This window comes from Sceloporus occidentalis, unplaced genomic scaffold, assembly GCF_023333645.1.
Source record: "Sceloporus occidentalis isolate IW3139 unplaced genomic scaffold, rSceOcc1.0.p SCAF_92, whole genome shotgun sequence".
Taxonomy (NCBI): domain Eukaryota; kingdom Metazoa; phylum Chordata; class Lepidosauria; order Squamata; family Phrynosomatidae; genus Sceloporus; species Sceloporus occidentalis.
Window position 1 is genome coordinate 1,605,387 of NW_028317072.1, and position 22,399 is coordinate 1,627,785.

The window sequence follows — 22,399 nt, forward strand, 5'->3', positions numbered from 1 at the left end:
TTGTTTGGAAAGAAAAACTCTTAGAGAGCTAAAATTATTCTTCTAAGCCTGCAGAAATAATGCAGTTTGACACCACTTTAACTGCTATGGGCTCATTGCTATGGAATTGTGGAATCTGTAGTTTTATGAGATAGTTAGCCTTCTGTCAGAGTGCTCTGGTGTCACAACAAACTATAAATCCCACGATTCTACAGTATTGAGCCTCCATTAAAGAAGTATCAAACTGCATTATTTTTGCAGTGCACATTCAGCCTAAGCCACTGCTGCAATTTCTTCCCTCAAAACATGCTACATGGAACTTAATGAGAGATCATCTTAACAGCCCTGCAATTAATATACACAAAAGGTTGCTATTTAATAGGGTGTATTTACTTAATTCGGAATATTTAATCTTAATATTTCAGTGTAAAACAGAAACAACTCCATTCAGACATCAAGCAGTCCAGATCCAAGCATCAAGAGATATGATTCAAAGACAATATATGTAAGGAGCAATGCCCGGAAATACTTTGAACTGAATATTCTTCACTTTTGGGGGAAAAAAGCATTTTATATTTCACTGTGGTTTTTACCACTTTCCTTTCTTGTTGTCGACTCTAATCCTGCAACACAGTCACAGTTCATAATCTTCCATGGGCACAGAGCTGCACATGTGGAAGGGACGTAACAAAACGTTATAATTTCCTCCCCCACCCCCACCCCTTTTTTTTGAAGCAGCCTTTGGCTGGACACACACTGTCCCAGAGGCCCAGCAGTTTGTTCAGCCAGTACCTTTCTGAGAAGCTATTTGCCTTGTTCTACATAGACACTAGTGTGCAAACTACTCGTGTGCCATGATTAGCCTGCATGCATACCTTTGACTCTAGATAATAGCCATATGCATTACTGTGTTCTGAGAGCTAACAGGGGCAGGGATGGGAGGCAGGCTCTATAATGCCTTATTAGGAACTCTCTCTCTCTGGCCATATGGTCTTGCAGTGATGCGGAGGTACCGCAGGAAAAAACTGCTCATGCCTACTGGTTAGTAATCTCTGTATCTTTGACACACAGCACAGAACAAGTGAAAAAGTTTCAGTAATTGATAGTCCAAATCTTCCTTTTTTACTTAGAGATGTATTATGCCTCCAGACCAAACACACAATGAAGAAAAGAAACCTGTTTGAATTATGCTCTCAAGCAGTACCAAAAAATAAAATAAAATAAAAAAGAGCAATAATGCCAAGGAGGAGATTGTACTTTATAGCCCTTCCTATCTCTGGAAACAATGGAAGAAAAGGCCATTTTTGTAACTTAAAAGGAAGTATAAGAAGAAAACCACTAATATTTTATATGCATTACTTCTTCAGTTTATAAGACATGCTTAATAAGTAAGATTCCCAGGTCTATCTGTATTTAAATACATTTTATTAAAGGAATGTATCTAAGCACATTTTCTATCGCTTCTTCCCACTCTTCTTATGACTCCTTCCAAACTGATCTCTAATGAAAGAAGTTTCATGTCATAGGTGGGAAACAGATGAATGTGTCTCACATTGTTTAGTTTAAAACCTGCCATTTTCAGAGCAACAAGGTATAAATTTGCTGCCAAGTCCATAGTTCCTTGTCCAGTCCTACAGCTCATTTAGCTTACTCAGAAGTAGTTTACATCTTTACCAACAACTGTTCTGTCTTCCAGAGGTCTCTGTGTCAGAATAATGCCAGTTTTTTGTAATAAATCCTGCATTTCTCTTTCCTTACAATTGTGCTCCTTCTCCTCATTGAATGATTTTACAGAAAGGGAAACAGTCTCTTCTTCAGGATGTAAAGCACAGTAGCCAAAAACAAGGCAAGTGCAAGAAAGATGAGCAGTTTATCAGTCAGCTCTCTACGGTTGTACTTTGTAATAAGCTTTCGTCCTAGCTGTATTGTCCCAGACATGGATTTGAATTCCTCATTGGCATCCACAATGGTTCGTGAAGAATTGACTGGAATTAAAAGAAAATATTTCAGGTCATCTAAAAAATTACAGATATTGTAAGGCTTTGAAAAAAGGATACAGTATACAATACACTAAGAGCCTTGTTGTATGAGAAAAGAAACCCAAAAGGGACTGGGAGAGTAATGGCTGTCGCAGCGCTTTTGTTCTCCTTCCTGAGGGAGATGGTCATAAAAGTGTGCCTTTTCCCACATGGATTATTCCAGCATGACAGAAGACATGCTTTTATAACCATTTCCCTCAGGATGAGAATGGAAGTGCTTTGATCAGGGACGTAGCCAGGATTTTAGGAAGGGGGGGGTCCAGACTAAGTGCCACCATTATATTGGGGCTTGGGTGCGGCGGCGCAGCAGCACACACCATTCATTTTTCTAACGGAAGGGGGGGTCCGAACCCCAAGAACCCCCCCCCCTTGGCTACATCCCTGCTTTGATGGTATACAGAGAATCATGGAGAAAACCACTAGTCTCCCAATCCATTTTGGCTTTCTTTTGTCATGCAAAAAGGCTTTAAATAATTTGGCTCACAGCCCCTGTAGCAGACTGTAGAACTTTTAAATCTGAGGAAAACAAGTCAGGTGGAGAAAATATTTGCTGTCATCTAAGGGCCATCTGATAGTTCAAATGACACAGATTGTCTTGTGAAGCCCCATTCATAGAAGACAATACAATAAGAACTGTGGATTTAGAGTCAGAATTGTGGATTTGAAGTAGGAAGCAATTATGGGTGGAGTCAAGAGTTGGAGTCAGTTGAAAAGTACCAATTCTGACTAAAACTTATAATATTAAATAAAAACTTATAATATTAAATACCTAATTTGTTACAAATTTACTTTGACACAAATTTTCTTATTCTGACATTTTAATAAAATATATTTTATGTTCTATCAGTATAAGTGGTCTGATGATTCACATGGTGGTGATGAAATTACTTATGCTATCACTTCGCTACAGGAAATTTGTTATTACTGATGAATATACATTTGCCATTTATGAAGGAGTGAGACAGTAGGAAAAAAAGGAAGTCATAGTCAAAGTTTTGGTGTACTGACTCTGCAGCCCTAAGAAAAATTAACACTGCCTTTCAGCGGAACAGCCCTATTAAGGCATTCATAAATAATAAAAAACATATGAATAACTAAAGCCACAGCATATAAAACCCACAATATTTTATTTTACAAGATAAGTGTTCAACTAAAGCTATTAAAAGTAGATTGGAACATACAGATTTCTATTGTCCATTTAAAAACAGTGAGGAAGGAATCCAGATTAAATCTCATGGTAAACACCCACTACTTTTCTTCTTTTTTTCTCTTTTCCACTCCAGATTCCCCCCAACCCCCTTGAACCATTTTGGAAAGTTCAGTGGTATCCAGACCGTCTCTTTGCGCCGGCCTGGATACATGTAGGGTTGCCTCGGGTCATCCTTTCCAGATGCCTCGCAACCCTAGCACGTAACCGCGGCGTTGTAATGGCAGTGCCCTGTCTACATGGGCGCCGCCATTACGACATCATGGCTGCGCCACCTCCAAACGGAGCAGTGCAGGCGTGATGCATGCACGCCGCTGCAGGACGCTTGTGGCGCCCTTTCAGTGGCACCAGAAGGAGCTCCGAAACGGCGCTCCTTCCGCCACTTGTATTGCTGGCACAGTCTTTACACAGCTGCGCCAGCGATACAAAAGAGAAAGGGAGGGGCCGAGTGGCCCCTTTCTCTGTGTCCCCGCTGCTGTCGGGTGTCCTTGGGGCATGGAGCCTCAAGGACACCCCTTTCCAGGCCGCAGGGAAGCGGCTTTTTGCTGCTTCCCCGAGGCCTGGGAAAGTGGCAGATCGGGGTGTCCTGGGCTGCTGCTGAGGCCCCGATCCATCGGGGAAAGGGGTGGGTGCAGGCCGCCCCAAAGGGGCAGTCTGTATCCTGCCTTCCCCAGCATTCAGGAGCAGATCTTAAGAGCACATTGTAGACCAGGGGTCGGCAACCTCTGGCCCGTGGGCCGAATCCGGCCCGCGGGTGCCTTTCTGCCGGCCCCAGTCCCTCCTGCCGCCGAAATCGCCGCCGATTTTGGCGGCTTTGGCCACCATTTTGTCCTTCAAAATGGCAGCGAAGTCTCGCGCGACCAAAAAGGTCGCGCGAGATTTTGCCGCCATTTTGAAGGGCAAAATGGCGGTGCCCATTAAGAGGCCTGCTGCGGCCTCCGGAGCCCTGAAACAGGGCTCCAGGAGCCGCACCGGGCCTCTGGGAGGCCCGTTGCCATCACTGGGGCCCTCCAGTGTGATGGATTAAACATACCAGAATGTCAGTTTATCACTGGTTTTTAATTTTGAACAGAGTTGAAGATATGCAAACAAACAAAATCCAGGTGACTATGCTACTATCTGGGCCCATTTACAAGCAAACTTGGGAAATAAAGTTAGCACATGGATCAGAAGTTCTAAAAAACAATATTAATATATAAAAAGCATATTTGTTTACAGAAGAAAACCATACAATTTAATCTGGCACTATTCAATGCCTTTTGTCTCAAGTATTTCCCCCTAGCTGCGGCTCATTATCTTTCTCTCTCTCTGGCAAAGGAAACAAAACAAAGACATGTATACCTCTAAAAATAACTGTTAGTACTGACATATTAATAATAACCAACAATAACCATGCTATCTGTACTCAGACATCTGTGCTAAACACAACTATCTTGTGAAAAGTAGCCTAAAATTAACCACCTTGAGGGCTTCAGTTTCACATCTCTGAAGCAAATTAGAAAACAAATACATACACACTATTACCAAAATCTTCAAAAGTAAACAGTAAAGAACTTGCAAATTTCTGTATAAATGGCCTGAAAAATATCATTCAATGTGGATATATTGTTTCCTTGGAATTTTGTATCGTTATAACCAGCTCCATTATTGAGCAATTTTATCTTTGATCCACACAAAAAGATTTGTCATCAGTGCAGAACATGAAAGATTGAGGCTGTTTTCCATGGTAAGTGACAACCACTATGTTTCTTCTTGACCTCAAAGCCAGATTAATTACTGCTTACTGAAGTAAGGAATTCTCCAACTTTTTCTGGAGCAGTAAGATTTTAATGGTAGATTAAGCACAGCTGGATTTTTCATATAAGTGACCTTTACTAGCTCTACCCCAGCTAAACAGGACAGACTCCTCAGCCAGATGCTAGAGGACAGAGTCAATGCCAAGGCTGTCACTTAGTGGGAAAGAAAGGCACACATAGAACAGCTGAAGAAATGAGGAGAAAGCTGTATTTAAGTCATATCATCCATCTCTCCCAGGAAAGCAAAGGCAGAAGGTTCAGCTGGTCCACATCAGATTTCAAAATGGCATGCTATTGTCAGTTTGACAACAGTTCTGATGTAATTTTAAGGGCTAAAGGGAACAGGCCAAGGCAAAGTCAAGCCAAGTTCTGACTTTCTAATGCAAATCCTGAGATGTTTTTAGAAGAGCTCTGAGAGCTTATTTGGACTGGAGTTCTGAAAAAAGTTAATGTATGGTGTGTGGAAAGTTGATACTCTGTATACTGTATTTTAAAAAATTAATTGTAATTGACAACTGCATATTAAGAGATCCTGTGTGGTGTATTGGTTTGAGTGTTGAACTATGACTCTGGAGACCAGGGTTTGAATCCCAGTTTAGCCAAGGGAACCCACTGGGTAGCTTTGGGCAAGATACATTGTCTCAGACTCAGAGGACGGCAAATACAACCCCACTCTTGCTGAGAAAATGCCATGATAGGGTCACCTTAGGGTCACCATAAGTCAGAAACAACTTGAACCCAATGGGCACAAACTTAGTGCCAGTCCCCAGCACATTGGAAAACAATAATTGCTGGTTCTCCACAACGTATATCCTAAGGAGCATTGGTTTATTCCTCTAGGCCTTCTGGTTCCTAATCTTTACCATGTTTCCAGTTGTACTTTCAATGTTTTCCACACAACAACAGCCACTACAAATGTCTAGCACAAAGCCTTCACTGGCAGTGAACAATCTCCTTTCATTACAGTTAGGTTTATACAGGCCAAATTAAAGCTGGTGATTTTGTACTCAATTTTTTCAAAAGAAAACTTTTAAAAGAAAGCTTTAACTTCAGTCTGAAATGCATTCACTTCTGAGCACAACTGATGCTAGGATTTTATTTATAAAAAGATTCCTGAAACTGTTAGACTGGAAAGCCTCCCATTCTATCTCCTGCTTTTTGCAAATGACTTTCTTGCTTTCATATTTGTAGAAACAACCATGAAAGACTAATTAGCTAACTGACAGGTTTTGTTGTTTTGTGCCTTCAAATAAAATAAATAACATTATTTCTGACTTATGACAACCCCATCACAAGGATTTTTTTTTTTGCAAGATGTGTTCAGAAGAGATTTGCCACTGATTTCCACTAAGGCTGAGACAGTGTGACTTGCCCATGGTCACCAAGTGGGTTTCCATGGTCGAGTAGGGATTCTAGTCTCCCAGAGTTTTAGTCCAACACTCAAACCACTGCACCATACTGCCTCTATAACTAACAGACTGTCTAGAACTTATTAGCAATGTGGGACTATATCTACTCAATAACTGCATACAAGTACTGTGTAGTCCACAGACGTCTTGGGCGACTGAGAAAAAAACAAAACAATTTCTACTTTGCCAAGGTAGCCTTGCCAAATTCTTCCTGTTTCCCCAGTCTGTTGCACTCAACATTGCATACCAATCCAGAGGGCCTCTTCAATAATTAGTAATGATTCACAAGACTACATCACAGCAAAGATGTCAAGGAAAGTATATCGCTCAGAGTTCTATCTGTCTGTCTCTGGATCCATACTTGTTATTTACTTACCCAGGGTTTGCATGGTTTCCTCACTTTGCTGAACCTGCTGAGACATCAGCCTGCTAATTCCCATTAGGCTTTCGGTGATGTTACTTGCTCCCTCTGCCAAGCTTTCCTTAGTAGTTTTTCTTTAAAACGAGAAGAAGAAAAATAACATTAGTATAAAAATGCAACAATATTTTGTATTAATTAAAATGCTTAAAAAGAAGGAGCATAGAGATGGAAGATAATATCAAGAAGAGCAGCATTCATATATGCATATAAATGCAAAGGCATACTTTTATTTTTGGATTTCAAAGTACCATATATACTTGTCTATAAGTCAAAAAACTGAAGCCCAAAAATGGGCTCCAAAATCTTAGGTAGATATATATATACATGTGTCAATACAGTAATACTTCTCTGTTAGCCTTGGGAAAGCTGTGGAGAAGGGAGGGAGGAGAGAGAAGAGAGAAATTGGAGGTCTGTGTTCCCCTTTTTGCAAGCCATCAGCCATGGGGAAAGTTGTGGGGAAAGGAGGGAAATCGGAGGTCTGTGTCCCCTTTTTTGCAAACCATCTGCCTTGGGGAAAGTTGTGGGGAAAGGAGGGAAATCGGAAGTCTGTGTCCCCTTTTTTGCAAACTATCTGCCTTGGAGAAGGTTCTGGGGAAGGGAGGGAAATCGGAGGTCTGTGTCCCCTTTTTTGCAAACCATCTGCCTTGGGGAAAGTTGTGGGGAAGGGAGGGAAATTGGAGGTCTGTGCCCCCCCCCTTTTTTTGCAAGCCATCAGCCTTGGAGAATGTTCTGGGGAAGGGAGGGAAATTGGAGGTTTGTGTCCACATTTTGCATGCCTAGACTGTGACCCTTGGAAGAGATCCAGAGAGGAAGAAGGAGGGAGTGAAGTGGTGTTTTTTCTCCCTCTGTTTGGATCCTTTGTTACATGCCCCTGAGTTTGACCTGCGACTTATCCATTGGTCACATCAACATTCATGATTTTGCCCCCAAAGCCTGCCCTCAACTTATACATCAGGTCAACTTATACACAAGTATATATGGTAAAAGTATTAGAGGTTTAAAGAACTAGGCCATACAGGTTTTCATGTAATAAAAACATTCCTTCCAAAACTGGCTGCAGTAAAGGAATGAGATTAAAATAGAATCAAATATCCAATATGTACAATGGATTCTGCAGAAAAAAATTACATAGAGGCTCCTGTGTCTATTACAAACTGTTATATTACAAACTGGGCATAATGTAATACACTATATGAAGAGCAATTGTATTTTCTAACACTGCAGTTCTGTAGCAATTCACCAGTGAGCAGGCTCCACTGAAAGTGAGACTAACGTTTCCAGAAACAAACATAGGATTGTACCTTCAAAGACCCTTCCAAAAATGCATGTCAAATGTCTATAAAGGTATTAACTGCTACATACATTTCCCAAAGATATCTATTGTAGTGTAGTATTTGCAAAAGCAGCAGTGTAGGTTAGCAAAGCCTTGAAAGTGATTTTTCTGAGATGGAGCTTAACAGAAACAGTTTATGAACTCTTCCAACAACATTTGGTGATTGGATGTTACAGAACAACTCTACCTTTGTCGTAAAGGATCTCCCCCTCGTAGCAGTTCATCTTTCTCAGCATTGTCAATAGCAATTTTGCAAGCTAAATTTGCCTTCCTCCAAGCTGTCTGATTGCTGAAATTATTAATATACTGATATTTAGAACAATGGTCACTGTGATGACAAAGACAGAAACACTTTTGACTTTATCAAGGTAACAGAATACATACATAACAAATGTCACACTCCATTATTCTTCTACAAAATAAACAGTAATCATCATTAAACTACACTGGCAGCTTATTAGTCAAATTATGTGTGTTCGTGATTCATCCATCCATCCATCTATCCATCCTACTCCCCTTACAACAAAAATATGTTTCTTATGCAATTGTCCATTCAGCAATGTTATTATTGTGGGTCCTTCCCATTTGTCAGATAATCTGGATTCTGTCTGGGATTACCTAACATTACTTTCCTCCACCTGATTCCCCAACTTGTGATGGTGGCTGAGGGACATCACTAGGGGAGTGCAGACCACACTAGGTGAAACCCTAAAAGAGTGTTACACTGCTGCTCCCCAAACATCTACCTTTTTGCAAAAATGGGCTAAGGCATTCACCTGCTTAAAATGCTGGAGCTCAGCAGATGAGATGGTGTGAGTGGGGCAAGGCTCAGTGGGAGGAGAAAGGAGAGTCCCCAGGTTTTTAATATAGATATATTTAAAGTTTTTTTCATTTTTTAAGACCTTTTAATATTTTCTTTAAAAACATAACATCTTGGATAACTGAAGAAGACAATAACCCAATGGTTATAATAAAATTATAATAAAATTATAATTATTATAATAATAATTATTATTATTATAAAATATAATGGCCAATGGTTGATTATAAAATTGCTATTTGAGGAGATGCACTGTAGAGTCTGCACCTAAACCAGGGGTAGGCAACCTGTGGCCCAGGGGCCAGATGCATCCCAGCGAGGCCTTGGGACCGACCCCAGCCCGGTCCTGCCACCGATTGCTGCCGGGGCCTTTGGCATCTCGCGCGAGGGGCATGGTGGGGCAATTGTCTATAGAAGCCTCAGAAACATTCATTTATCTTAACATTTTTTTAAAAAATCAGCAAATTTTTTCGTGTGTCCTCCATATTTTTAAAAAAGTGCCTTCCATTTGAAAATTTTGTCCTACATTTGTACCGATTTATTTATTTATTTATTTAAAAATATTTAATTATTTATTTTTTGGCTTTGTCTGAGGGCCAGCAACCCAGCCCCCGGCTCAAAAAGGTTGCCTACCCCTGACCTAAACAAACAGATAATCAATCCTCTTATGTAGGGCAGTGGTTAAATGCCTGTACTGCAGCCATTCACTCAAAACCACAAGGTTGCGAGTTCAAGACCAGCAAAGGGCCCAAGCTCGACTCAGGCTTGCATCCTTCTGAGGTCGCTAAAATGAGTACCTGGACTGTTGGGGGCAAATTAGCTTACTTGCTAATTAGCTTACTTGCTGTTCACCACTATGATCTTTGGAATAGCGGTATATAAATAAAACAAATTATTATTATTATTATTATTATTATTATTATTATTATTATTAAATGTTTTTGAGTGTCACACACCTCAACCAGAGAACATGAAGATACACATAACCCTCTCATTAAAAATGTAATATAGTAAAAGCCCTACATCATCTTCATACACACGATCAAAGTTTATTTTAGGAACAGGGTGAATTACATCATGTACCCTCACATTTCCTGATGCTACAGATGCAACTGTGTTTAGCCACTATGCAGTTGTGTAGATCAGCTCATGTTTTTTTAAATTGTCTCCATTATTACAAAGTTATGTCTATGATATGTACATAAATGCAAATTACTGCTCAGTGTTTACAACAGGCTACAGTTGGCTGCAGGAAAAGGAGATATGATAGCCAACCCTATAAATTGTACATGGAGGGATAGCTGCAGTGCTTCCCATTCAACAAAATTCCTGATCTGCCACATGGCTTCAGAAAATCAGTGTTAGGTTGGTCTCAGCAGCTTGAGATGAAAAAAAAAAAACACCTAATAAATCAAATAGGTATTATGATCCGAATTTCTAATCCAACAATAAGTGTCTTTGAGAGAGAGAGAGAAATGGAATGTTGAAAGATAGATCTAATTCTGACACTAGCCTGCATGAATGCCAGCATTATTGGGGACCATTTTTTTTTGCCTGTTGTTATGAATGGCTTTCAGGTACAAAAAGAGTTGTTTAAACATGTATTTAAAATACAGTACTATTCATGTTTACAATTTTACTGACCTGAGCATTTGCTTCTTATGATTTTCTACTTCTTGGAGCAAAACTTGCTTTTCTGATTCTTTATCTTGTTCTTTAGCCATCTGTTCAAGCTCCTATGTAGATCCACAAATAATAACTTTTCACCATTACTATCTCTGTGATATTTTTTTTAAAAATATGTGGTACACATACACACTTATTTGTTCTTATTTGGTGCACCCTCATCCTGGAGAGAGAAAAGGGTAATACTACCACATTGGATTTGTAGAGCCATCCTAGTTACTAGTCATGTTTTATATCTAGACCAATTGTCATTATCACCCTCTTTATCTAAGTCCTTAGAAGACTGTATTCCATACAGTTCAACTTCTTAGTGATAGAATCCTAAGAGTTTAAATTCTAATGTAGCCCAAGACTCAGATCAAGCAGGATATCTGTTCTCCTTTACTTTGTGAACTTGCTATGCTAGTAAGCAAATAGGATCTGGAGCCCAGACAACTATGCCACTGTACAGATGCCATTGCATTCCATACCATGGTATTATTTCTAAATACTGTACAAACAAGCAGGCACAAACATGCTTCTGAGATGGTCTGAAGACACTGATGCAAGTGGAGAACACTAACATGTTTCCCTTACAAATAACAGTCTAGTAGCCAAGGATGAAAAGGAAGTGCACACCAGCAAGTGAGCTGGCTAGCAGAGGAACAATGAAGTACCCTGTGCCTCTTCTGATTCCAGCACAGAAACCAAGAGAGATGCCAGCAGAGGAAACTTCCACCTCTGTGGCCAGTACCGAAATACAGTAAATTTCTGCAGGTGTGATGGATGTTTCTGTCCTCCTCCACCAGCACCCAGCAGGCTAGTAAAACTTCTGTTGGCTTACAAGGCTTATTTACACATTTATTGTTGCTAATTAACATTCCTCACCTGTATTCTAAGCCGCAGATGCTGAAATTTTTCCTTCACGTTGGCATTCAGTTCCGTGAGTGTACTTATAGGCCCCATGCAATCTCGGATATCCTGAATGAAACAATAATTAACGTAAAAAAAAATCATATATATGTTTCAATAAATGGCAACCTGACATTCAAAATGATGCAGACATCTCAGAGGAAGGGGGCACTGAGCCAGGGGGACATTTCAAAAGTATCGAGTTAGTTTAATACCAAATATAAAATGTATATATATTAAAAATATAGACCAATAGACCAAAAAGTGACACCAGATGCATGGTTTCTATAGACACTGTGGAAATCAGTCTTAAATCCTGCCTCAATTGTTTAAAAAATCCTTTTATGGAACGGTAACATAACAACACAATATAAATCACTATATTTAACCATGAAAGGCACAACCAATCATGACTAGCAATATGTGAACACCCAGTGGATACATGGATGCAAGTCCATTAACACTCCAATCTAACTCCCATACTGGAAAGCTACAGTATTGGGCGGTTGTTTGCTAGCCACAGAAACAGATGGGAAGCATATTGCCTCAAACAAGAAGCATGATTACACAGAAAGTGGAAAGGTGGAATACCATTGCGAAGTCGAAAGCTTTCATGGCTGGCATCCATAGCTGTTTGTGGGTTTTTTGGGCTATGTGGCCATGTTCTAGAGTTTATTCCTGACATTTTGCCAGCATCTGTGATTGGCATCTTCTGGAACAGTGGTTCTCAACCTTCCTAATGCCATGGCCCTTTAATATAGTTCCCCATGTGTGGATAAAATTGCGGTGTCTCAGTTTCTAAGACCAACAGAACTATGTGTTTTCCGATAGTCTTAGGTGACTCCTGTGAAAGTTTGACCCCTAAAGGTGTTGCGACCCATAGGTTGAGAACTGCAGTTCTAGAACATGGCCACATGGCCTGAAAAACCCACAAAAAAGTGAGGAATACCATACTTGACTACCCTCAGAGACGTAGCCAGGATTTTGGGAAAGGGGGGGGGCAGACTAAGTGCCACCATTATAACGGGGCTTGGGCGCGGCAGCACAGCAGCACACACCATTCATTGTATCTAACGGAAGGGGGGGTCCAGACCCCACGGACCCCACCCTTGGCTAAGTCCCTGCTACCCTGTCTCTCAAGATCTGTGCAAAGCCCTCTTGGCATCAGGAAAATGTTCAGAGAGATTAACCTTTAACAGTGGCAAGACAAGAAACAGGGGGTCACTTTCCGCATTACAGAGAAGCTGCACTTACAAGAACCTTTCTTTCTTTCTTTCTTTCTTTCTTTCTTTCCTTCTTTCTTTGAAAGACCTAGCTGTCTTAGGATCTGAAAAGACAGGCCAAAATAAAGCTGCTTCAGGTCAATGTGGAGGTATGCTTTTTAAATGACACACGCATCTTAAGAGGCCAGAAGCTGCACCAAAGCTGTGCTCTAGTCCTTAGGACTGGAGTGTGGCTTTGGCACGGCTTCCAGCCTCTTAGGACCTATGCAGCATTTAAACAGCATACCGCCAAAGTGACCCAAAGCAGCTTTATTTTGGCTTGTCTGTTCAGGCCCTTTGTCTGGAAAATCAGTGTGCAAAGGGATCATGTAGCACCTTTGAGACTAGCTGAAAGAAAGAAGTTGGCAGCATGAGCCTTCCCAGACTTGAGCCTCCTTGCTCAAGATGCACCTGAGGAAACGGGTTCAGAGCCTACGAAAGCTCATGGCCCTAACTTCTTCCTTCCTTCTTTGCAAGCCTTGAAGGGCACAGGAGCCCCTTCAGAGCCAAGGGTTGGCATCCTCCCTGCCAAGCCCCTTGGGAGAGGACTAAGCCAGGGCTGCTTGATCCCTATCCCTGGGAAGTTTCTAGCAAACAGTTTTAGTCAAATGTGGCACAAACATGGGAGGGGGAAGGACCCAAATCCTTCCAGCCCTCTTACTTCTGGTCACCGCAGAAATAAAGCAGTCTGACACAGCTTTAGTTTCCATGGCTCCATGCTGGGGCTCTGCAGCCTGGTCTGCCAAGAGAGTTAATAGTTCTTTGGAGTACAATTAATAGCTCTTTTGCTGTAAGAAAAAGAAAACCTATTGCTTTGTTTCAGAAAGTGAACCTAACTGGACAGGAAGTTACTTTACAGATGTTAAATTTTACCATCAAGCGAAACTCTAGATTGCGGTTAAGATTTTGCAGAAAAGAAATATGTTTGTATGGTTTTTTGTGCAGGATGTGGGTTGTTTTTAAATGTTTGTCTTATGTTTGTGTGTGTGTCTAATGCCCTTTGCAAAAACAAAGCATTAAAAAACTACAAATCCCAGGAGTCTGTGGGAGAGAGTCAAGTCAGTTTTAAGAATGGGGTGGAACTGCGCTATCTCTGCAGTGTGGATGCCCCTTCATCTGTTGCTCTAAGAGACACACTGCAGAAACAATCCAGATTGAGACCGCTTTAACTGCCCTGGCTCAATGCTGGGGAATCCTGGGAACTGTAGTTTTGTGAGACATTTAGCCTTCCTTGTCACAGAGAGCGCTCTGAGGCCACAATAAGATACAGCTCCCAGGACTCCTTAGCACTGAACCAGGGCAGTTAAAGCGGTGTCAAACTGGATTATTTCTGCAGTGCGGATGCAGCCCAGGTGGGTGCAGGAGCAGTATCAAGCATGAAGCAGGGCTGAGCCTATAAAGAGAGGCACTCTCTGGGCCAAGGTCTTACTTGCACCGCCGCTTTGATCTCCAGGTCGAACTTGACGATCTCCTGGTTGCAAACTCGGACCAAGACGTCACCGGCGGCCGCCATTTTAGGGCAAACTACGGCGAGCGGAAGGGCCCCTTTTGGAAACGCGTTTCCTCTGCCCCGCCTCCTTTTCAAAGCCTCTTTGGCCTCAGAGTGTGATGGGGGCTTCTGTGGCTGTGGCTGCGTCCACACTGGGGAAATAGCCCGGTTTGGCACCGCTTTCACTCTTGTGGCTCAAGGCTATGGAATTCTGGGAGTTGGAGTTTGTTGTGGGGCCCAGAGCTGAGCGGAGCTCCGCTCTGGGCCCCACAACAAACTCCAACTCCCAGAATTCCATAGCAAAGAGTCAGACAAAGAGTCAAAGCGGTACCAAACCGGGCTATTTCCCCAGTGTGGACGCAGCCAGACTCCAAACCGTAGAAATAATCCACTTTGACACTGCTTTAACTGTTTCGGCTCAGTGCTAGGGAATCCTGGGAATTGTAGTTTAGCTTTCTCAGACAGAGAAGGCTAAATGTCTCACAAAACTACAGTTCCCAGAATTCCCTAGCACTGAGCCAGGGCAGTTAAAAAGCAGTCTCAAACTGGATTGTTTCTGCAGTGTGTTTTGGACCTGGGTGAGCTTTACATTCTAAGGTTAATCGAACCAAAGGGTTCAAACTAACCAATTTATTCCCCATGAACAATCCAAAGGATAAGTAGCGATATTATATTATATGGGGCAACCTTAGAATTTATTTGTTTTACTCTCTAAGTGCTGGAAGCATTAGCAAACAGCTCCCTCAGTAACTGTCCTATTTAAGAATGGAGTTCATATAATACTTAGGGGCTCGACAGAGTGGCTATTAAGGCTGGCCTGAGGATGGATTCAGGGTGTGGCGTCCACATGATGCACGCCCCAACTCTGCCCCCAAGCCAGCATGATGCCATGCGCCTCTCCACATGGCACGCAGCATCATAGTGCTCCTCTGGCGCTGCATCTACATGCCGCGGCACCAAAGGAGCACAGAAAAGCTGCGTGCCAGCGGCTATGATGCCCTTTCCAGAGCGCAAAAAGGAGAGATGCTGCGGTCCTGATCTGGTGCTAAAAGGGGAGGCCTGTTGAGTCCCTTAGTTTGTTCTCTGAGCCATTGGTGTCTTTGCTCCTAAGTCAGTTCTGTGGCTGCACTGCACTGATTTCTAACACGAAGATTGAAAGAAATAGACCGAGAGAAGCAGGTTCAGAGCCATTGTTTGTTTCCTGGTTTTCCTTGCTGTAATGAGGCAGATAAGGCCTTGACGAATGGAAACGTTGGCTTCATTTGCTGTGATGATTTATTTAACTTACTGAGGCGCGTTACAGAGCGCCCAAAAACAGCGCTCTGCTGGCGCTGCTGGTTGCTGCGTCCGGGAACCGCAGTGGTCAAACTGCGTGATTCCCAGACGCAACAAAAAGAAGCCACAAAAAGCCGTAAGTGGCCAGTGGCGCACTCGCGACGTCACTTCAGTGATATCAAGATGGTGGCGCCCGTGTAGAACAGGTGCCACCATTTTGTATGCGCCGAGCGCGTACAAGGGTTGGGGTGTCCGGAAAGGATGCCCCTTTCTTAACGCTAGTACGTGCTTGGCACGTACTTTATGCCTGTCCGGAACAGGCCTGACTTTGCCTTTACAGTTTAATAATTATAGCTTATAGTTTAATAATAGGTCATAATAACTGGAAGTAATGAAAACTCTAGGTATCTCTCTCAAGCTATTTTTTGTAAAATAAAGTTATTACCTCAATTGCAGGGGGTCCCGAGGGAGCGCTCACAAATTAAATTCAATGGGGAAATTGATGAGAAGCAGTGAAAAGGCTATGTTAATGTAAACCCAGGATCTCAGCCTTTGTATAATGATTCCAAACTCAGAGAACTCCAGAGGCAGTTTTTCAAATTAATTTAGTTTATTTAAAAAAGAGAACCCCACACTTACAATCACACTCTCTCACGCACTCACAAGAACTAACGATGCAAAAAGTAGCAAGTAATAGCGGGTTACAGGCAAAGAGGTAATACTATACCAGTCAGAAGCATAGCTCCAATTGCAGGATTGAGGATGGCTTGGTAGCCGCTTGCAACATATGGGGTGGCCGGCTACTGAGATGTCCAGCTGAAATCAAACAGAGGTTCTCTCTGGCTTCAAATTAGATGGCTTTTCCATTGCCTGGGCACATGTGTTTATAGCAAGAAACATGTCCTGAGGATAGTGGTGTTTATCACACGGAGCTTTTTGGAGCTTTTTGCAGCTCAGTTCCGACGTGACTGTGGGTCCAACGATGCGAATTCACGCTAAAACGTGATGTATTATCTCACGTGATTGCTTTCTGTGGGAGGTTCTTACGAGACACTTCCGCATTCAATCTGCACCGACTCCTCATTTTGGTGAATTCGGAAACAAGTGAATTCACCAAAATCTTCTTCTAAGCTCACTTCGATTTCACTTTGAATTGGTCTGGAGTAACTGCGGATATGAGCTGCATACCCCCCACATGTGATAAGGCTAAGTGTTTCAGGAGTTGAAAGGCTTAAGTGACTTTCCCAGAGGAAAAAGATGGGGTGTGATATGCAAAGATGTCCAGACAATGAACGTGAATGTGTTTCAGACAAAAAGAGCTTCATTCCTAGAACAAAACTCCCTTTGTCTGCTCACCATCATCACTCTCCTTAGTATAGGATTACACTGATTTCATTTGGAATGATCTCGGCCCAGTGCCTTTGGCTTATCTCATGCTGAGCCATCTGGATGTCTCAATATGGTATGGTTGGTTTTCTGTGCTGGGGAGCCTCCTGGTGGCTATCTGCCAGCAACCTACCTTTTTGATATTGATTTGATATCAGAGGTTGAACAGGGGCTGGATCCTGGGTTAACAAAGTGCAAAACCAATAACCTCAAAGCCACAATCTAAATGGGATCTATTTCCAAGTAGTACCTCCTAGAACAGGGGTAGGCAACCTTTTTGAGCCGGGGTCCGGGTTGCTGTCCCTCAGACAACTGGGGGGCCGAAGCCAATAAATAAATAAATAAATAAATAAATAAATAAATAAATAAATAAATAAATAGTATAGGACAACATTTTCAAATGTAGGACACATTTTTTAAAAATGGAGGACATGCGAAAAAATTTGATGATTTTTAAAAAATGTTAATATAAATGCATGTTTCTTAGGCATGATCAAAATGGAGGACATTTGGGCCTCAGAAGCTGGGCTGATATCAATATCACCATCATCGTCGTCATTGTCGTTGTCATCATCATCATCATCATCACTATCATTGTTAAAGCAGACCTTTTAGCATTAATAGCACCGAAAATACACAGAAATGCACTTTGGAAAGTCACACTGTCTCAGAAAGAATGAGTGCGCGTCTCAGAAACTGACTGATATCATCATCATCATCACCATTATCATTGTTAAAACAGAGCAGACCTGTACAAATGGAATGGAAATCCTCCTCCTCCTGCTGCTACTCTTCTTCTTCTTCTTCTTCTTCCTCCTCCTGCTCCTTCCTTCCTTCCTCCCTCCTTCTCCTCCTCCTTCCTCCTCCTCTTCCTCCTCCTTCCTCCTCCTCCTTCCTCCCTCCTCCTCCTCCTCCCTCCCTCCCTCCCTCCCTCCCTCCCTCCTCCTCCTCTTCCTCCTTCTCTTCCCCCACCCCCTTCCTTCTCTCCTTGCAGCTGTGTGGCAGCCGCGGGAAGGGAAGGATGTGAAGGAGGAGGACCCCCCGCCCTCCCTTCCCTGCCCGAGGCTGCCTGGCAGCCGCGGGTAGGGAAAGATGGGAAGGAGGAGGAGGACCCCCACCCCCTTCCTGCCCTGCCCGGAGGGGAACAGGCTCCTTGGCCCTGCCTGTCCGCCGGCGGAGGGCTGCTTGTGCAAGAGGCCAAAAGCCCCGCGCCCTTGTGCGAGCGGCCTTTGACCTCTCGTGTGAGAGGCCGTTGACCTCTTGCGTGAGAGGCCAAAGGCCCCGCGCAAGAGGCCCGGTCCTGCCGCTGGCGCGGGGCCTTTGGCCTCTTGCACGAGTGGCCTTTGGCCCCGCACCGGCGGCAATTGGTGGCAGGACTGGGCTCGGGCCGGTCCCAAGGCCTCGCGGGGCCGGATCCGGCTCGCGGGCCGGGGGTTGCTGACCCCTGGCCTAGAATTAAGGAACTAAATTTTAAGTACTCTCAGTTTTAAGAGCTCCCTTTTATGATGCTGCTTTAAGAAGTATAAAACTATATGCCCAGTCAGCATAATTCCTCTTTGCTCTCTCACTCCCTGTACCAGAGTCTGGCAGTCTGCATCACATAAGTCAGCAAAATGCTTTCCTTCTTAACTATTATGAACCATAGCTCGACAAAAATCTGAGCCTTTGGTATCTGTCCAGATTTGCCATTCTTTCCAAAGCTAGTTTCCCCCCCCCCCCCCCCAGTTTAATCTTACTGAATACAATATGGGTTTTGAATTTGAGCCAGCCCACAGAGAGCTAGAACATGGCATACATTCTTTCATCCTTTTGTTAGTGCAAGCTGGTCCACAAAGGTTCATATACAGTGAGCTCTCAGTATCCGGAGGGGTTTTGTTCCAGAATCTTCCACGGATACAAAAAACCATGGATCCTCCACAGATCCAAAAATACCAAGTCAGTATTTAACTTTTAAAACTACCTAGGCAAAAAGGTCCTGCACCAGGAAGGCATTCTTCTTGCACTTTCCCACCTTCCCATCACAAAGGTTCTCTGGAGTTTAAACTCTTTTCTAACTCTGTTTTTCTTCTTCTCAACCTTCATATCAAAAAGCCTCTGCCAAATTTTAAACCCCCTTGCCTCGGGGGGGGGGGGGGGTAGCAGAAGAAGTGGGGCAAGGACATGTACTGGCAGGAAAGGGTTTTAAATTCTGGCAGAGGTGTCCTTGTGAAAAGGTTTAAATACTGGAAGAAGCTTCCTTGTAAGAAATGGAGTGAGGCAGGTGTTTAAATTTTGGCAGCGGCTTTGTAATGTGAATGTGGAAAAGAATGATTAAGACAGAGGCTTAAGTTCTGACTGTGGCTTTGGAGTTTATCAGACAAGGGAAATTGGAAGTATAATCCAAACGCAATCATGGGGTTTAACGTTATTGCGTGATAGACTACCACACACAATTTCAGGCAGTGGGAAGTCAGTCCGAATGCAATCATGGGGTTTCACGTTATTGCGTGAGAGGTGATCACACGCAATTTCGGGCAATGGCAAGCTATTTTCAGGCAATGGGAAGTCAGTTTGAACACAATTCAAATTCACGTAAATTCGCTGAACTAGCTCCACTTTCTTTTCATTTGAAATTAAGAGAAAATCCTCCTGTGTGATAAACTCCACCATGGTGGGATTGTCTTTCAATGGGGGAAAGAAGCATTCCCTGGGGGAGGGAGGTCTTGCCATAACAGCCTTTGCTAGTGCCCTGCGACCAGTTCTCAACCAGACCATTGCAAGTTAAAAAAAGTTTCTTCATTTCAATCCATGCAAATTCGCAGATATTGAACCTGCATATATTGAGGACCCACTGTAGTAGTAAAAGTGCCACAGGGGAGTATACAAACAAGCAGATGCTAAATGTCATTTGGACTGGATTTGACAGGCCACTCAGTGATGGCACTCTTTTTCACATGGCCCATGCCAGAGCAAGACTATCTTTAGGTGCACCCCTATTAATTTCCCTTTCATCCTTAGAATTCCAAGTGTTCTACTTTTTTTTAATTTATTTAAATCAGCCTTTATTGTGACACACTGCAATTATGCCTGACTGTGCAGATACATTGTAACTTATATTAAATAACAAAAGAAATCAATTTTAAAAGAGTTTATTTGTGGAATTCTACTGATATCAAACTAAAGTCTACATAATTAAACTGTTTTGCAAATTCTTTGATTTAAATTTGGCGACCATTTTTTTCCTGTGATCTCAAATGTTCTACTTTTTAAAGGATCTGATCATTGCATAAAATAAAAGTTTCTCATCTTGTATTTCATAGGCTTCTACATTACTTGAAAAACAGCTCCCACTCACCAATAAATAAATAAATAGGTATTAAAATTATTTATTTCTTGTCTTGTGAGGAAGGAAGCCCAGACAGCTATGTTTTGGCATGAGGATTTCAAGGACTACTTTCTTTCACATGAGCCAAATGATTTAATACCATGCTAATCATAGGCCCTTTTTGCCCATTTCCCTCTTAAATAAACCAGAAGGTGACGAGGGAGAGGGAAGTGTGGCACGTAGATCAACAAAAATCTATGCCTTTGGTTTCTCTGTAGTAGCATGTAGCCCTGATTCTTGTCCACCAAGAAAGTCAAAATGAAACTTGTTCACTTTTAGTACTGTAGAGCAAGGGATGGCAGCTAATCCATCCCACCAAAGGCTTTGGTTCTTGCCTTGCCCACTCCATAGAAACCCTTCTGTCGCCCAGCCAGGAAAGGGGATCTCTGTTAGCTCTGTTCAGAAAATACAGTTGGCCCTCCTTATCCATGAATTTTTTTATCCACAGATTCAAGCATCCATGGCTTGAAAATATTTTTTTAAAAGTATAAATTCCAAAGAACAAACCTTGATTTTCCATTTGATATAAGGGTCATCATTTTACCACGCCATTGCATTTAATGGGACTTAATACCCACCAATTTTGTTATTCATGGGGGTCTGGAACCAAACCCCAGAGGATAACAAGGAGCCACTGTACAGATATAGTTGTGACCCTTTCCTGCAAGTTCATTCCCCCATATTACTCTAAATTCAAGTGTGTGTGGCAGGTGGGGAGCAGGTTGGTGAAATTAAAAACCCTTAATGGTAATGTCATATCCCTTGGGCAAAAGCCATGCCCCTTGAAATAGAGGATTAAGTGGGGGGAATTTGCCCTCCCTCAAATTATGTTTCTTACCCCATCATACAGCATACACATGCATTTTTTTTAATGGGCAGATTTCCTCATTTGTTGTTTGAAACCTGGGAGGATGCCATTTTGTTAAATGGCTGCCTTTCCCTAGATGCATCTCCAGTTCTGCTATAATATAACCTAGCTATTTAAGAGCAAAGTTTTAAAGTAAAATATACAGTAACCTATCCAACAGTATGTTTCTGAAGTAAACAACACCATGGGCAATGGTCATAAGGACATAGGGGTAAAAAATGTTGAATTATCAGAGATCAGCTCATGTAGACCTGAATCTTATTAGTTGTCCCCATTAAAGTTGACTCATGTTGCATAAAGGTGCCAGTGTCCTCCTGCATCATGGAGACCTGTGAAACCACAGGGCAAAACATTCTCTCACCTTGCTTCTAAAGGAAACAGGACTGGAAAATATGATACTCTTTTGACTGCTATTTCCACTGCCAACAGTGGTGGTGATGCAAGGAAAGACTAGTAGTGCCAGTAAAAATGGGGTTCAAAGGTCATATGTGGTTCTTGAGCTAGTTGTTCAAACATTTATAAAAGCAATAGCATGGCTTCTGGGTAAATGGTGAGGTGAGTGAAGCTTTTCGAATATTCCATCTAGATTTAAATAGGACGTAGACATAGTAATTCTTGTATAGCTATGGAATAAAATCCAGGCTATGTCATTCATGTTCCTATATCTGTCATAATTGGATTCACTTCTGTATCAAGGATCAAGGGTTTATTTGTTATCTGGTGATTGGAAGTCCCAGTTGAAAGACTTCATTCAACAATACGATCTGTACATCTTGAAAGAATGAGCCATTTTAATAACCAGTGCTTACACTTATTTCTGCTTTTTGTGACAAATGCATTTACTTCACAATGTATGAACTAACGGGCAAAACAGACTGCCCTTTGCGCCACCGTCCGGGTGGTTTCAGAGTGCACCATTTTGAAGCCAGGTTCCAGCTGCCCACACATGGGCTGGCTTCTGGGCATCTTGGGAGTGTGGCCGTTACACGCCGCAAGCCCCCAACACACTGAGAAGCTGCTGAGGAAGAGCCGCGAAAGATGGCTTTTCTGCGGCCAAAAAGGAGCATTTCAAAACTGCTTCTTTTTTGTCTGACCCCGCAGCCTCAATCTGACTTTGTCAGAGGCGGCCTGTTTCACCCAAGTGAAACAAACAGAAAACACACAGAAGGCAACA

General features: G+C 42.5%; 1 protein-coding gene across 1 annotated transcript; it reads right to left on the reverse strand.

Annotated features, from left to right (window-relative positions):
* Positions 1-1,381: 1,381 nt before the first annotated feature.
* BNIP1 (BCL2 interacting protein 1) lies at positions 1,382-14,393 on the reverse strand. Its single transcript, XM_089496679.1, has 6 exons — positions 14,273-14,393; positions 11,558-11,650; positions 10,649-10,740; positions 8,372-8,473; positions 6,807-6,925; positions 1,382-1,964 (listed from the first exon to the last, which is right to left on the reverse strand). The coding sequence occupies exons 1-6, from the start codon at positions 14,354-14,356 to the stop codon at positions 1,768-1,770; spliced, it is 687 nt and encodes a 228-aa protein (XP_089352805.1). The 5' UTR covers positions 14,357-14,393; the 3' UTR covers positions 1,382-1,767.
* Positions 14,394-22,399: the final 8,006 nt, after the last annotated feature.

Excerpts from the sequence above, each read along its gene's own strand:
- BNIP1 (XM_089496679.1), bottom strand. The coding sequence starts at position 14,356 with ATGGCGGCCGCCGGTGACGTCTTGGTCCGAGTTTGCAACCAGGAGATC. Across the intron at positions 8,474-10,648 it reads CATAAGAAGCAAATGCTCAG|CAATCAGACAGCTTGGAGGA; the intron begins GTCAGTAAAATT and ends TAATAATTTCAG. Across the intron at positions 1,965-6,806 it reads GGAAACCATGCAAACCCTGG|TCAATTCTTCACGAACCATT; the intron begins GTAAGTAAATAA and ends TTTTAATTCCAG.